The 13,828-nt window shown below is 36.6% G+C and overlaps 1 protein-coding gene across 1 annotated transcript in view; it reads right to left on the minus strand.

Annotated features, from left to right (window-relative positions):
• Positions 1-13,828, minus strand: part of WDR17 (WD repeat domain 17) — a 65,241-nt gene that overhangs the window by 31,176 nt on the left and 20,237 nt on the right. Inside the window, exons 2-7 of the mRNA XM_056326442.1 lie at positions 10,095-10,223; positions 8,854-9,037; positions 6,872-7,102; positions 2,369-2,620; positions 1,515-1,637; positions 998-1,185 (exon numbers count right to left, since the gene is read on the minus strand). Coding sequence (XP_056182417.1) covers positions 998-1,185; positions 1,515-1,637; positions 2,369-2,620; positions 6,872-7,102; positions 8,854-9,037; positions 10,095-10,217 — 1,101 coding nt within the window. The 5' untranslated portion in view covers positions 10,218-10,223. The remainder of the gene's footprint in view (positions 1-997; positions 1,186-1,514; positions 1,638-2,368; positions 2,621-6,871; positions 7,103-8,853; positions 9,038-10,094; positions 10,224-13,828) is intronic.

Below are 13,828 nucleotides of genomic sequence, written 5' to 3' on the forward strand. Positions count from 1 at the left end.
TTTTCCCTTGGAACAGAGTTGCTAAAAAGTAGAACTAAAAAAGATTAAGCTAAAAAAACAAGCAAGAAAAATTAATTTTTTAGAACAGAAATAATTTTGCCCTTTAGGTAAAAAGTACCTGATGGAAAAAATAAAGCTCTGTAAGTTGATCATGTGCTACAAGTTTTCTAGTATTTCATTCTAGTATTCCATCGACCTGTTTCTAAATACAGTCTACGCCCTACTGCAGTTTAAACTTCAATCCATTCAAAATTTTATATGTCAATTGTTTGCTTTCTAAGACATGTATTTGTAGAATTTAACTTGACACACACATGAGAAACATATAATATATATAAAAATTTTTTTTAAGCCTCAGTTGCTTTACAGGACCAACACCATTAAAAATGGAAAAACACCAACCAGCAGACTCTATTCAAACATGTATGGGAGTACAGCTGAAAATTATTCAAGTTTTTCAATGAAAAGGGAACAGGGAAAGAGGAAAAGAGAAAAATTCCGCAGAATAACCAAAAGCCCAGTGAAGAATAGGCTCACTTAATGTGTGATAAACCCCATTTCAATTTCTGCTTCAAAGAAGATTTAATAATTCAGTCCTTGTCATTTTAAACCGATGGACCTCACCATCTGAGTTGCATATATTTTTCTCTCTGATGTGATTGGAATTTTTATTCTGGATTATAGAAAACTTTCCAGATAAAATTTCTGAGAAGGCCATCAAATTCATATTTCAGTTAAAAAACCCCACACAAAACAGCCCTTAAATCTTCTTCTGGATGAAAACTAACTGCCAGGATACTTCCAACAGAATTCAGTCTTTTGCAATAAAGAATTGCTTTCAACTCCAGAAAAGTAATTGTTTCCTAGAAATTTAGACTCTTATTAATGACAAACTGTTTTACAGTTCTGCAAAGGCTTCATCCTCATTTTTCTGCTGTTAGAAGAAAATGTATAAGCCAAAATAAACCCTCATTCCTAAAACAGAGATGAAACATACCAAATCTCTAAGGAAATCCCACTTTTTGGCTCCCATGTCGTAAAGCCCCACTCCACCATCCATGAAGCAACACACAGCGTGACCAGGAGGAAGAGAAAATGCTTGGTTTTGGGTTAAAGTTGGAGGAGGAACAGCCTCACTTGTTGAGGATGTATGGTGATTTTTAGTAGGATACTGTGATGAACATGCTTAACAAAATAAAGCAAAAGATATAAATAGATTTTTCCCATTTAATAATAAGGAACAATTATTAAGAGTAAAATGCTTTATATTCCAATAAGATTAAACCCAAAAAGAAATGAATTCCTGTATGAAGCCTGGCCCACTAAAGAAAGACCTTATCAAGTGCTTGATGCTTTACACATTTGTCTAGTCCACTGGCACAAGAGGGTATTTTAATTCAGAACTACAGAGCCAACACAATTACAGAGATCAATTTGTATATAACAAAATTCACAAAAAAGATTTTCTTCAACTTGCAGCCATTGCAATGTATAACAATCAAAATTACACTTACACTTTTTCTTTGGGGGAGAACTGAGCACATGCAAACCATGGAAACCAGTTTTCTTCAATTTAAAGTTATCTATAGGTGTTGTACGTGAAACATTCCAAATACGTAACACACCAACCTGAGAATCTGAGGTTTAAAAACAAAATATAAAAAGATGGAGGGTTTTTATTATTTATTATCCTCTTTTTACTGTACACAGAGGTATGCAGTTTAAGGACTGTTTTATGCAAAAATACAACAATGAATTAAGCTTAAAATCCCAAGAAGAATTTTATAAGGAGGCACCATTCTCTCCACGGTAATATGGCTATTAACAACAATAATTAATAACCATTTTTTAAACTTCAGTAGATGAATTCTATGGAATATCTCTCAGTATAAAACATTCATACAGTCTCACTTTCCTCATTAGTTCAACCTGAGCAATAACATCTATTGTGTAGAAAAGTGGCAGGAAATAGATTTTTTTTATTTTTTTCTTAAATCATTCTGAAAATAGAGAAAAAGTGGGGGGGATCAAGAAGTGACATCCACTAGGACAATGCATTTTTCTTCCTGTTCCCAAAGTAACTCTTAAACTTGTTGCTAAAGTGTGCATGAGGAAAATATTGAGTATTAAAAAATAGTTTAAAGTCACTTGTTTATGTATGAATAAATACAAAATAAGTAAAAACTGCTCAGTGTAGCAGTTTTCCTGTTCTTTTCTGCAGCTTTATGTAATATATTTTTTTTGGTACAATGCACGTATGCTTTTATTTGTAGAAATGTTAAGAAACAGAAAGATCAAACAAAGTCTGAAGTTTGAAGACTCAGCCCTGTTCTTATTACCTTGGTATAACAGGAAATAAAAGGCTTACCTCCAGTTACAAACATTCCAGGTGCGCTAGAAACCCAGGCTAAACACTGAACAGATGCTGCTGCACTGGGAAAATTAAAATTTGTGATACAGGACAACGATTCAGAATCAACTAGTCGAATACCATTATGTAAATTAGCAACAAGAAGGTAGTCTGTTGACAAAGGGTCCCACTCCAGCGCTGTAACTGGATCTTCTTCATCTGTTCCTTCAAGAGACTCTGGTCTTAAGACGTGTTTCTGATTTTTAGAGCCTTTAAGGGCACAAAAAAACAGATTATCTCAAAATGAAGTATCTCCTTTCAATAGTTACAAGGTTTGCAAACATAATTTTTATCTCTCCCTGAAATACCTGTTTAGTAGCCTGCTCCACTGGCTGCACCAGTGAAATTAACGGCGCTGGCTTCGCAATATTTGACCTAAAGTAGTTCTGGCTCCATCAGATCTGACCTTCTTTTTAATACAGCATAAAATAGAAACCACTGACATGTTTATTAATATGATTTTATACTAAAGAAAAGTACGTTCAATCATATACATTGCCCTAACAATTTCCATGAGTAAAGGCCTGCAGCACAGCCTAAAATACAAATTAGTTAAGTAAATCTGCATACCACCGCAAATACAGGCAAAATAAAGGCAGTGTGAACAAGAAATAATTGTGGCAGTCAAAAAAGCTTTCACAAAAAATTTCCTTTTTTTTTTTTCTTTCTCAAAATGTACGTAATTATGAAGCGTTCATAGATTTTGAAGCCAAAATAGGCCATTAAATGTCTAATTTAACACCTCCACAACAGAAAACATATTTCGCTTGATGATCCATATTATCAAGAACCAAAATTTTTAACATCAGGTTTATTTCCCACTTTTTGCTTTTATGGAGAGCTGGCAAAAATACACAGATCTGTATTTTTGAAGTTGTAATTCCTTTATTAAAAAAAAACCTGATTTTCTACCTCTTTTCTAGAAATACGGAATTGACATCTTCCATTATTCAGTTTCTAATCTAATGTTCAATTTTGATAATGAAGTATACAATTAATTTGTCATATTATGATAAATGCCAAGACCTACCTATATTACTTAATGATTGATGTAGAACAAAAACTTCAGGATTCTCACTTTCTTTAACAATGTCCCCGGCTTACAAATCAGTTCAATTTTTTTGTTGAATGAAAATCAACATTCATATGAAAACCAAGTACTGACAACAAAGCAGAGTTTTCATTTTTTGGTTAGCTTTACAAGAACTAAAGGCATTAAGTCCTCAAGTGATGAAGGCCAGTTATGTTCAAACCCTTCAGTCCCAAGAAAGCACAATCAGCTGGTGTGAGAGTACGGATATTGAGGCTATTCAGTTATACCCATACTTCACAAAAATGTCCAGAAGCCAAGGTCATGGAAACCCTAACTGTTAATTTATATTTTTTTTCCATTAAAAGAAGAAATCAGCACTGAATCATGCAACTGAGTCACAGGTCATTTAAGTAAGCTGTGCATATTTTGAGAACAAACGAAAGGTAAACTAGTACAGAACATTTGGCGCTATATGACTGCTCTGTATTTCTTTAAAAATAGATTACTGATCTTAGATCCTTGCATATTTTTTTCTTCACACTAAATGTTCTGTTACATTAATGGATAGTCTGGAGTTAATAAAAAGAAAATACAGCCAGGAGAGAAAAACCTAAGTAGATAACATAGTGAAAAAAGTAGTTGTGTACTCTGCTAATTATGCAGCAGTGACCCACATTTCAATAGAAAGACTAGAGCTTTCAAGGAGTCAATCACACTGAACTTTCACGCAATTAACAGGAACTTATGGATGTTCACATTCTCTAATGATCTGTAGGTTTTGTAAGATATCCTACACAAGGACTGAAACTTTCAGAAGTAAGGAATAGGATTTATTTATTTTTAATTGATTTGACTTGTTAATTTACTTAGTTGATTTCACAAACTAAGCTCTGGTCCGATAACAAGTCATTCTGCACATTCTGACATGAGGTAGATGAGGCCTGAAGTTCAATCTTGAAGCAAAATATTAGCTTTCTATTCCTTATTTAAAAGTACTAATTCTTTGTGTGTGTTCCTTTTTTTCTTAAATGGAGAACCTATATTAATCCTATTAATACCACTTTCTTCTATGTATTGTTAATTTTAAAAAGCTACCGATAACAAAAGTCAGATGAACTTTGACTATAAATTGCAAACTAGAAACCCGCAATTGATAAAATAGCTTGGATAAGCCTACATTTTCTATTGTATCTGATTTTTAAGCCATATTAAATTAATTTATGAAAGTGTAACCACAGTAATGGTACTTATATTTTGTTATAGTGATACAATCTATTTTTCAAGATTACCTGATTTTGAAACATACTGTAATGAATTTATCCGTTCACCAAAATATTTGTGATCTATTCTAAAACACATTGATGTTTTTATCTAAACAAATCCCTTTTAACAGCGTAAAGAAGGCAAGTCAAAAGAAAACTAATATTGGTCTGCAGTATTTCCAAGTCACCATGATTGCTCCAATGTCATTGTCTTAATTACAAGAATATAATCCTTTGTATTAAATTATTCAGATTTCTTATTGCATACAAGTCTGGGCTTTGAATGGCAGCTCTATGTTATTTCACCTAGAAGTAATTCCTGAATGCGTCTGAATTGGTTATACTAATTTATCCCACACAGTCGAATTTGCTACTCAGTTCTGACAATTACTTTGCAAGTAGACCTCTGCAGATCAGTGATACTTTTGTTACATAAAAATCCAATGAGAATCTTATTTGACTAAGAAGGTTTTTACATCCATTTCTTTAAAATAAGTGTGTTCAGGTTTAGAAAACACTTAATATGGTCCAACAGAAAGTGTACTATTTTTCTTGAATAATTTTGAGAAAGTGGAATTCTAAACATTTTAAAAATAAAAACTTGAAAGCTCATTTTTGAAAGCCAAACTGCAATGTTTCCTTCTCAATTCTAACAGATTTATTAAGTAGAAGTAAACCGCACTACTTAAATCCAGGATTTTCAGCAAAAGAATTCTGTCAAAAATTTTCACCCAACTGTGTATTAACCTTCAACAACAACTCTGTTTGAAACCAAAAATCTTAAAGATGTTAAGAACAGCAAACAAATGTAATGGTTCATTTATTTTTACTTTAAAATTATCTCAATGAATATATATAATATTACAGTAATAATGAAAACTATCTTAAATACAGAGACACGCAAAATTTCTGTAATAATCTAAACTCAATTTCAAGCCAATGCATGTAGGTTTTTCCCCAGCAGTAATGGATAATTTTCAATAAAAGATTTTTCATAGCAACTAGAGTTGTGGTACGTACAAAACTGCCACTGCTGCTAGGTTTTTTAGCCAATATTATGTTTGCATTTTCAGAACATAATTTTGACATTTTAAATCCTTTTCCAATTATTTTTATTTTAATATTAAAATCATCCTAGACAAGCTCCATGACAAGTCTCAGTTTGATATATATTTAGAGGTTATCATATTAAAATTATTTTCCTTTTCCCAATGCCTATACTAATTTAGTCAGCACTACTGAATAAATAATATTCAATATATAACATAATATTATATAATATAATATATAATGTAATGAATATATACTGAATATAGAAGCAAAGAAATATGTTCTCTGTGGCATGCGGAGTGACAACTTAGTAAAGTGAAATGAAGGAAATTAAATTTTGCATGGCTGTTGGAGTGAAACGCTATGTAAAATTAACACATAACTTAAAGAACATTTTTTCCTCACAAAGTTCAAAATCAGTTTTTAGTGGAGGAAAAAGTATCCACCAGGAAAAAAAAAGACATCAAAACAGTCCACCTAATACAGCTATCTGTCTTTGCAGAAACCTATGAAAGCGAGATAAATTTCAGCTTCAAATGAGCTTATGAACAAGACACCTTCATGAGACTATTTATGAAGTACTCACAAATGTGCTTGGTGGATTTCAGACAAAAAGAGATTGGTATTTTCCCATATAGTCTTTAACAGAACAGAATCATGAAGGTAATATGAAACGTGACATGAGATTCTACCTACAAAAGTACAGAATACTCTGGAATATGAAGCAGAGAACTCCAGAACAAATGCAAGAAAAGCAAAAGACTAAGCAAAAGATTCAAATCACTATGCAGAAGAACAAACCTGCTGGGAAATACAGTTCAGTAGATGATCATGGTTGTTACCATTCCCTAAAAAATCCAGTTTATTGTACTCATCGAGAATTGCAATGTTATCTTGGTCACAAAAGGGAGATGATACAAAGAAAATGCTCTGCGCTATCTAAGAAAACATATTTTTGTGATATGGAAGGAGCAGAAATAGTATGAACTAAGAAGAAGTTTTATATATGTAAATACATTTTAAAACCTAAAGAAAAAAAGTGCAAATTACACACATATACTGAGAAAAAGAGATATACATATATAAAAATAAATACTTTACCCTGACAGTTTTTACCTGGCTGAAAAATAGACAGGCTTCCATCAGTATGTCCAAATACTACTTTTCCTTTCTTCTTTGGATGCCATCTAAACAGACTGATGTCTGACAAGAAACTATGTGCCTCTCTATGTACAGTTACCCCGCTGTCAGGTCCTGAGATAGTCCAAATGTACAACGGACCTCTGTGGGACACAAATGCAACTGCATCATCTGCGTTCCAGCACCAGCTAAGTGACGCAGGAATTCCTGAAACATACAGGTAAACCTTATGAGAACGAAGATATGAAATTCAGTGTATTACTGCTTGACCCAGTATCAGCATTTGTCTTGAAAAGCTGTAGAAATAATTATTATACATAAAAACGATTAGACTGAAATGTAGACAACTGTCTGAATATCTTACAGTGTAAAAGTAAACTACACATATCCATAGGCAGGAAGTAGGATTATTTCCCAAATTATTTTAATGCTATTTTGATGGACCGTATTTTATGTTACCTATACTTAATTAGTGCCAAAGACAATCACACATATGAAAGATGATAAGCCTGATCCTGTAAACAATAGTTTGAGTCGTTCACCATTCCATTCATCATTTTATTTTATTATAAGCTATTTGCTAGTAAGCTGGTAAAATATTGAAAACTTTAAAATGTCTCTTTTTGCAAAACACAGTAAAATTTAATTTAGAGATAAATATAACATAGGCAGATATTTGTGACAAAACTGGAAAGCTAGTTCTATAATCAAAGGGAACTCCTGATAGCTTTCTTCTGGATATTTGACGGTTTTAATTCAGTTGCCTAACATCTAACTGTAGGCATTACAGTTTAAGGATTTTGGCCTTAACGTCTCCTCATTATCCTCATAACTTAATGTGCATTTGAAGGAATAAATGTTATGACACAAGCTGAAAATTCAAACCTGTTTGTATTTAGACACTTAAATATGGCAGTGTCAAAGAGAGTAAAAGCAGCATTGATAGGAGGTTTAAACATACTAACCTAAAAGTAAATTAGGTTTTAAAAAGTTTAAAATAATAACATTTCTTTCACATTTAGTCATTGCCAGAAGTAGTTTTTTTTTTTAAACAAGCAACGTATTGGGGAAAAAAGCAACAGTTTTTAGATTAATGCGTTAACTGATACAACATTCCTTTTAGAATTGATCAAATCAGTGTGGGATTTTTCCTACTTATTCCTTTTGCAGGATATGCAAGATGTACAGGATTTTCAGATGTATCTTTAGTACTCTGGAAAGAACAGAGTAGGGGATCCCAAAACATCTTAGAAGATCCTGAGATACTGACTGTTCATGGGTTTACCTATTTTCCAAGAATGCAAATGTAGGAGTCAAGGACACTGAAGAGAGACTGACTGTAAGAACAGAAATACAGGCGCTGGTTTTGACCAAAGGGAATGAATCATAGTGGGGCAGGGAAAGGTGACAGACACAGACTTCTAACCCCCTAAACTTCTATTACAATCTCCAAATCAGAAGTTTCAAGTTCTGAGAGAATATGAAGGTAGACAAGCATTAGGGTATTTAAAGAAAAAATTATTTTCAAATTGACTGCTAATTTATACTTGATTCTGTTGAAGGCTACATTTTACTAGCTTTCACTTCCACAAAGTTATCACAAAAACACACAAAGCTTAAAAATTATTTATCCTTTTATACAGTGATGGAAAAAAATGTTTCTTTTTCTTGCTCAACAAGAACTCAATGGCAAAGTAAATTCCTGAATTGGTCAAGTACTTTAACAAAAAGAATAACCTCTTTCTTTACCAGTTACCAGATGGTTCAGAGCAATTAACTCAAACACACTATCACTATTTTCTAAAATGAAGTGCCAAAAACCTGACAAGAATACTGTGTTATGTAACTGTTAAACATCCGGCCTACCAGGTGCTTAGATATTACTCTATATCAAGTATTTCTGATACTTGTGCATGAAAAAGATGTATGGATCAAATAGATCTCCATGTCTGAAATACCTTTCGTATTGTCCAGCTTGGCCACAACTTTCTGTTCAGTCACATTCCAAATAATCACTAAACTGTCTGCACTGGCACTTGCAAACGTGTCAGGATTGTGGGGACACCAAGATATGGCTGTGATTGTCTTCTTATGCTCAGACATAATTGCCCGGAGCTTGAATTCATTGTATTGGTGATCCAGCTAAACAAAAAGTAAAATTAATTTTAGAATTATGTATTTTTTTAAACTCACTTTAAGTAATGTCTGGTTGGAGAATAGTTCATATAACAATATTAGACTTACAGATGAATTTATAGTGGATTTAACGATTGTCAGTACCCGACATCTCAATAAATTAAATTCTCATACATTTGACTTGGACAGAAAAGATATTAAATATTCAATGAGCTGAACCAGTACTTAGTTTATCCTCCTGTCACTTATGAACTATTATATTCCATTAATAACTGCACTCAAACACAACCCTGAAGTGTTTTGTTTACAGGCATGGTAACAATCATTTAGTAATCTGCAAGGGGTTAAACAGGATAGAATATGAAAATGAGTTTGAAATCCCTCTCATTTCTTAAATTGCTTGGTACACCTAAGAAAAAAAAAATCAAATGCCCAAACCTGACACAGTAAATTTTATTTTAATCCTACTAGCAGAATAACTCATGAAGCACATCCTCTATTTCCTGACTTATTTCTCAGTCTGAAAATTCCACATCACAGCATTTCTGGTTTTTTGTTAGGTGGTGTTGTATAGTGACTGTGAACTTCAGAGGACCATGGTGCTAGGCAGTTCAGATATGCAGAAAGAACTTGTTCCAAATCAAAGAAAGGTGGGACACTAAACCCACAACTTTGCACAGTGGGTTAAACTATTTCAAAAGATACTTTTACACTACTGCTTCAAATGAAACCATGGAATTGTTTCATTTTTCTCTCAGAATCTGCTCTTCTATCACTTCTATCACAATCATCTCAAATGTTTGCTGGACTGAGAGCCTGTCTTTCAATAATTCTTGACATATACAACTTCAAACATAACATTTACATCAATCTTTTGCACAAGCTGTAATAAGGAGAAAAAATTATTTGCAAGGAGTATCTTGAATGGAAGACTGAGTTTTAAATAGGCATCTTCTCAGCAACAATCATACTTTCAAAAGCATTGTAGAAATATTTATTGAAAGAGTTCAAAGTGAGATAAACTACAATGTAAAAATGTAACCAGTCTGTTAAATAATCTTACCTGATAAATATAAATAGCAAGGGTAGCACAGTAAGCAAATCTGTCCCCACTAGCAGCACATACATCCTTGTTCCATGGCTGACATCCAGCAGCTAAAAGTCCCACTTGTTTAACCTGCGACATTTTTGCCTTTAAAACAGAAACTTATTAGACTACAAGATAACAGTGTTAAAGAACAGAATAATACATTTTTGTTCCCATAAATAATGTATTGTATATGTATTTTTAAAATATAGCTAGCCTTTATGTTTTAACAGCAACATCTTGTGTTTATGAGGTAAAATGAATGTATCTGAAATAAAGCAAAGCAGACGTTTGGAGGTTTCAGTGCTACACAAGAAATGGACTTTGATACCACGCACAGGGATCCACTTTAGAGAGGAAAAGCTGGGGACAGCCCATGATCACTTGAATAGTTCTTGATTTGTAAATCAAGTAGCTGAAGCTGTTCTTCATCACTTCTACTTTCTTCTGCAGCTTGGTTTGACACTTTCTCTATTCCAGTGTAATGCCCCCTCTGCTCTCTTCTTCCCTTTATCCCCCACAAAATAAACCATACGCTAATAATTTTGCTTTAGGTTAAGCAATGTGTCTAAAAAGGTCTTCAAAGCACCTGCATAGAACAACTATGCATCACTTATTATCATCATCCTTTTTGGAGAGGCTTTCTAAATTTTCTTGATAATTACCGTTTAACAGAAAAGTTGTAAACTGGAAAATAAAAAGCAAGGCTTGGTGTAACATTACTGTATTAGCGTATAGCAAAGTGTGCTACCACTGTCCAAACCAAGCGTCAAGCTTACCGGTCCTGCTCATAATGAGGCAACAACCGACTTGACCACCAGAACACCAGAAATGCTTTGCTCGCCCAGAGCCGTTATCCGCCTAGCTCCCATCTGATTCACAATAATGTCAAACTGTTACCAAGAGCACACACGAGCCTCGCCGTTTTTCTCTGGCCCATTTACGTACCCTACTACGACCAAGAACGTACACATTTGCAAAGGTATCGTTAACTCCTGGGTGGGTTGTACAAGACGATCTCCAGAGGTCACTTCCAACCACAATTGCTCTGGTACAAAGCTGGTACAAAGCCTGCTTCACCAACCTGCAGAAATGACTGTGGCTTTAGCACCACCATGGGAGGCTCTGGTGGCCAAACAACTGCAAGTGAGGTTGACAAGGATGACTAGGTGGACCACAGCCTACAACAGCGAGGGGATCCAAATGGCAGAACAAGGTCTAAATAGCTGCAAAAAGGATTTACTTCTGCATAGAAGTCAACCCAAACAACTGGATTAAAAAGGGACACCTTCCACTAGACCAGGTTGCTTCAAGCCCCATTCAACCTGGTCCTGAACACTTCCAGGGATGGGGCATCCACAGCTTCTCTGGGCAACCCGTTCCAGTGCCTCACCACCCTCACAGTAAAGAATTTCTTCCCGATATCTAATCTAAATGTACCCTCTTTCGGCTTAAAGCCATCATCCCTCATCCTATCAGTACACGCCCTTGCAAAAAGTCCCTCACCAGCTTTCTTTTAGGTCCCCTTTAGGTACCAAAAGGCTGCGGTAAGGTCTCCCTGGAAAATTCTTTTCTCCAGGCTGAACGACCCCAACTCTCTCAGCCTGTCTTCACAGGAGAGTGAAGTCCTCCAGTCCTCTGAGCATCTTTGTGGCCTCCTCTGGACTCAGTCCAACAGGTCCATGTTCTTCTTATGCTGGGGGCTCCAGAGCTGAATGCAGTACCCCAGGTGGGGTCTCATCTCCCTCAACCTGCTGGCCATGCTTCTTTTGATACAGCCCAGGATTCAGTTGGCTTTCTGAGCTGCAAGCACACACATTGTCAGGCCATGTTGAGCTTCTCATCTACTTAACACCCCCAAGTCCTCCTCCGCAGGGCTGCTCTTAATCCATTCTCCACCCAGCCTGTATCAGTGCTGGGGGTTGACCCCGACCCATGTGCAGGACCTTGCACTTGACCTTGTTGAACATCATAAAGTTTGCTTGGACCCGCCTCTCAAGCCTGTTAAGGTCCCTCTGGACAGCATCCCTTCCCTCCAGCGTGTTGACCACACCACACAGCTTGGTGTTGGTGGCAAACTTGCTGAAGGTGCAATTAATCCAAGTTTTCGTGTCACTGGCATAGATGTTGAACAGCACGGGAACAAGTACACACCCCTGGGGAATGCCATTCGTCACTGGTCTCCCCTTGGACATCAAGCCATTGACCACAACTCTTTTGAGTGTGTCCATCCAGCCAATTCCTTATCCACTGAGCAGTCCACCTGTCAAATCCATGTCTCTCCAGTTTAGAGACAAGGTTGTCATGTGGGACAGAGTCAAATGCTTTGCACAAGTCCAGGTAGATGACATCAGTTGCTCTTCCTTCATCCACCAACTTGGTAACCCTGTCATAGAAGACCATGAAATCTGTCAGGTGTGATTTGCCTTGGTGACAGCCAACATGGCTTCACTAAATCACCTCCTTATTTTCCATGTGCCTTAGCGTAGTTTCCAGGAGGATCTGCCCCATGATTCTGCCAGGCACAGAGGTGAGACTGACTGGCTTGTAATTCCCCAGGTCTTCCTTTTTTCCCTTTTAAAAAATGGGTGTTAGGTTTCCCAGTCTGTGGGAACTTCACCAGATTGCCACGACTTCTCAAATATGATGGACAGTGGCTTAGCCACCTCATCCACCACTTCCCTCAGGATCCATAAATGCACCACATCGGTTCCCATGGACTCGTCCCACTTCAGGTTCCTTAGATGGTTTCAAACCCGATCTCCTACAGCGGGCAGTTCTTCATTCTCCCAGTCCTTGCCTTTGCCTTCTGTGACTTGGGAGCTGTGGCTGGAACACTTGCTGGTGAAGACCGAGGTGAAAAAGTCGTTGAGCACTTCAGCCTTCTCCATGTCCCAGGTAACCAACCAGGTCTCCCATTTCCTTCTGGAGAGGGCCCACATTTTCCCTAGTCTCTCTTTTATCACTGACATAACTACAGAAGCTTTTCTCGTTGCCCTTCATGCCCCTGGCCAGATTTAGTTCTACCAGGGATTTAGCTTTCCTAACCTGACCTCTGGCTGCTCAGACAATTTCTCTGAATTCCTTCCAGGATACCTGTCCTTGCTTCCACCCGCTGTAGGCTTCCTTTTTGTGCTTGAGTTTGTCCAGGAACTTCTTGCTCATCCATGCAGGCCTCCTGGAGTTTTTGCCTAACTTCCTCTTTGTTGGGACACATTGCTGCTGAGCTTGGAGGAGGTGATCCCTGAATATTAACTAGCTTTCTTCAGCCCCTCTTCCCTCCAGGGCTCTATCCCATGCTACTCTATGAAGAATATCTCCCTGATGATGCCAAAGGCCACTCTCCTGAAGCCCAGGGTAGCAATCTTGCCATGTGCCCTTCTCGCTGCCCTAAGGATCTTGAATGCCACCATTTCATGGTCACTGCAGCCAAGGCTGCCCTTGAACTTCACATTACCCACCAGCCCCGTCTTGTTGGTGAGCACAAGGTCCATCATAACATCCCTCCTCATTGGCTCCTCTGTCACTTGGAAAAGCAAGTTATTGTCAATGCATTCCAAGAACCTTCTGGATTGCTTATGCCCTGCTCTGTTGTCCCCCCAAAAGATATTGGGATGGTTGAAGTCCCTCATGAGGACCAGGGCTTGTGAACATGAGATGGCTCCTACCTGTCTATAGAGGGCCTCATCTGCTTGGTCTTCCTTGTTTGG

This window comes from Falco biarmicus, chromosome 1 (assembly GCF_023638135.1).
Source record: "Falco biarmicus isolate bFalBia1 chromosome 1, bFalBia1.pri, whole genome shotgun sequence".
Lineage (NCBI taxonomy): Eukaryota > Metazoa > Chordata > Aves > Falconiformes > Falconidae > Falco > Falco biarmicus.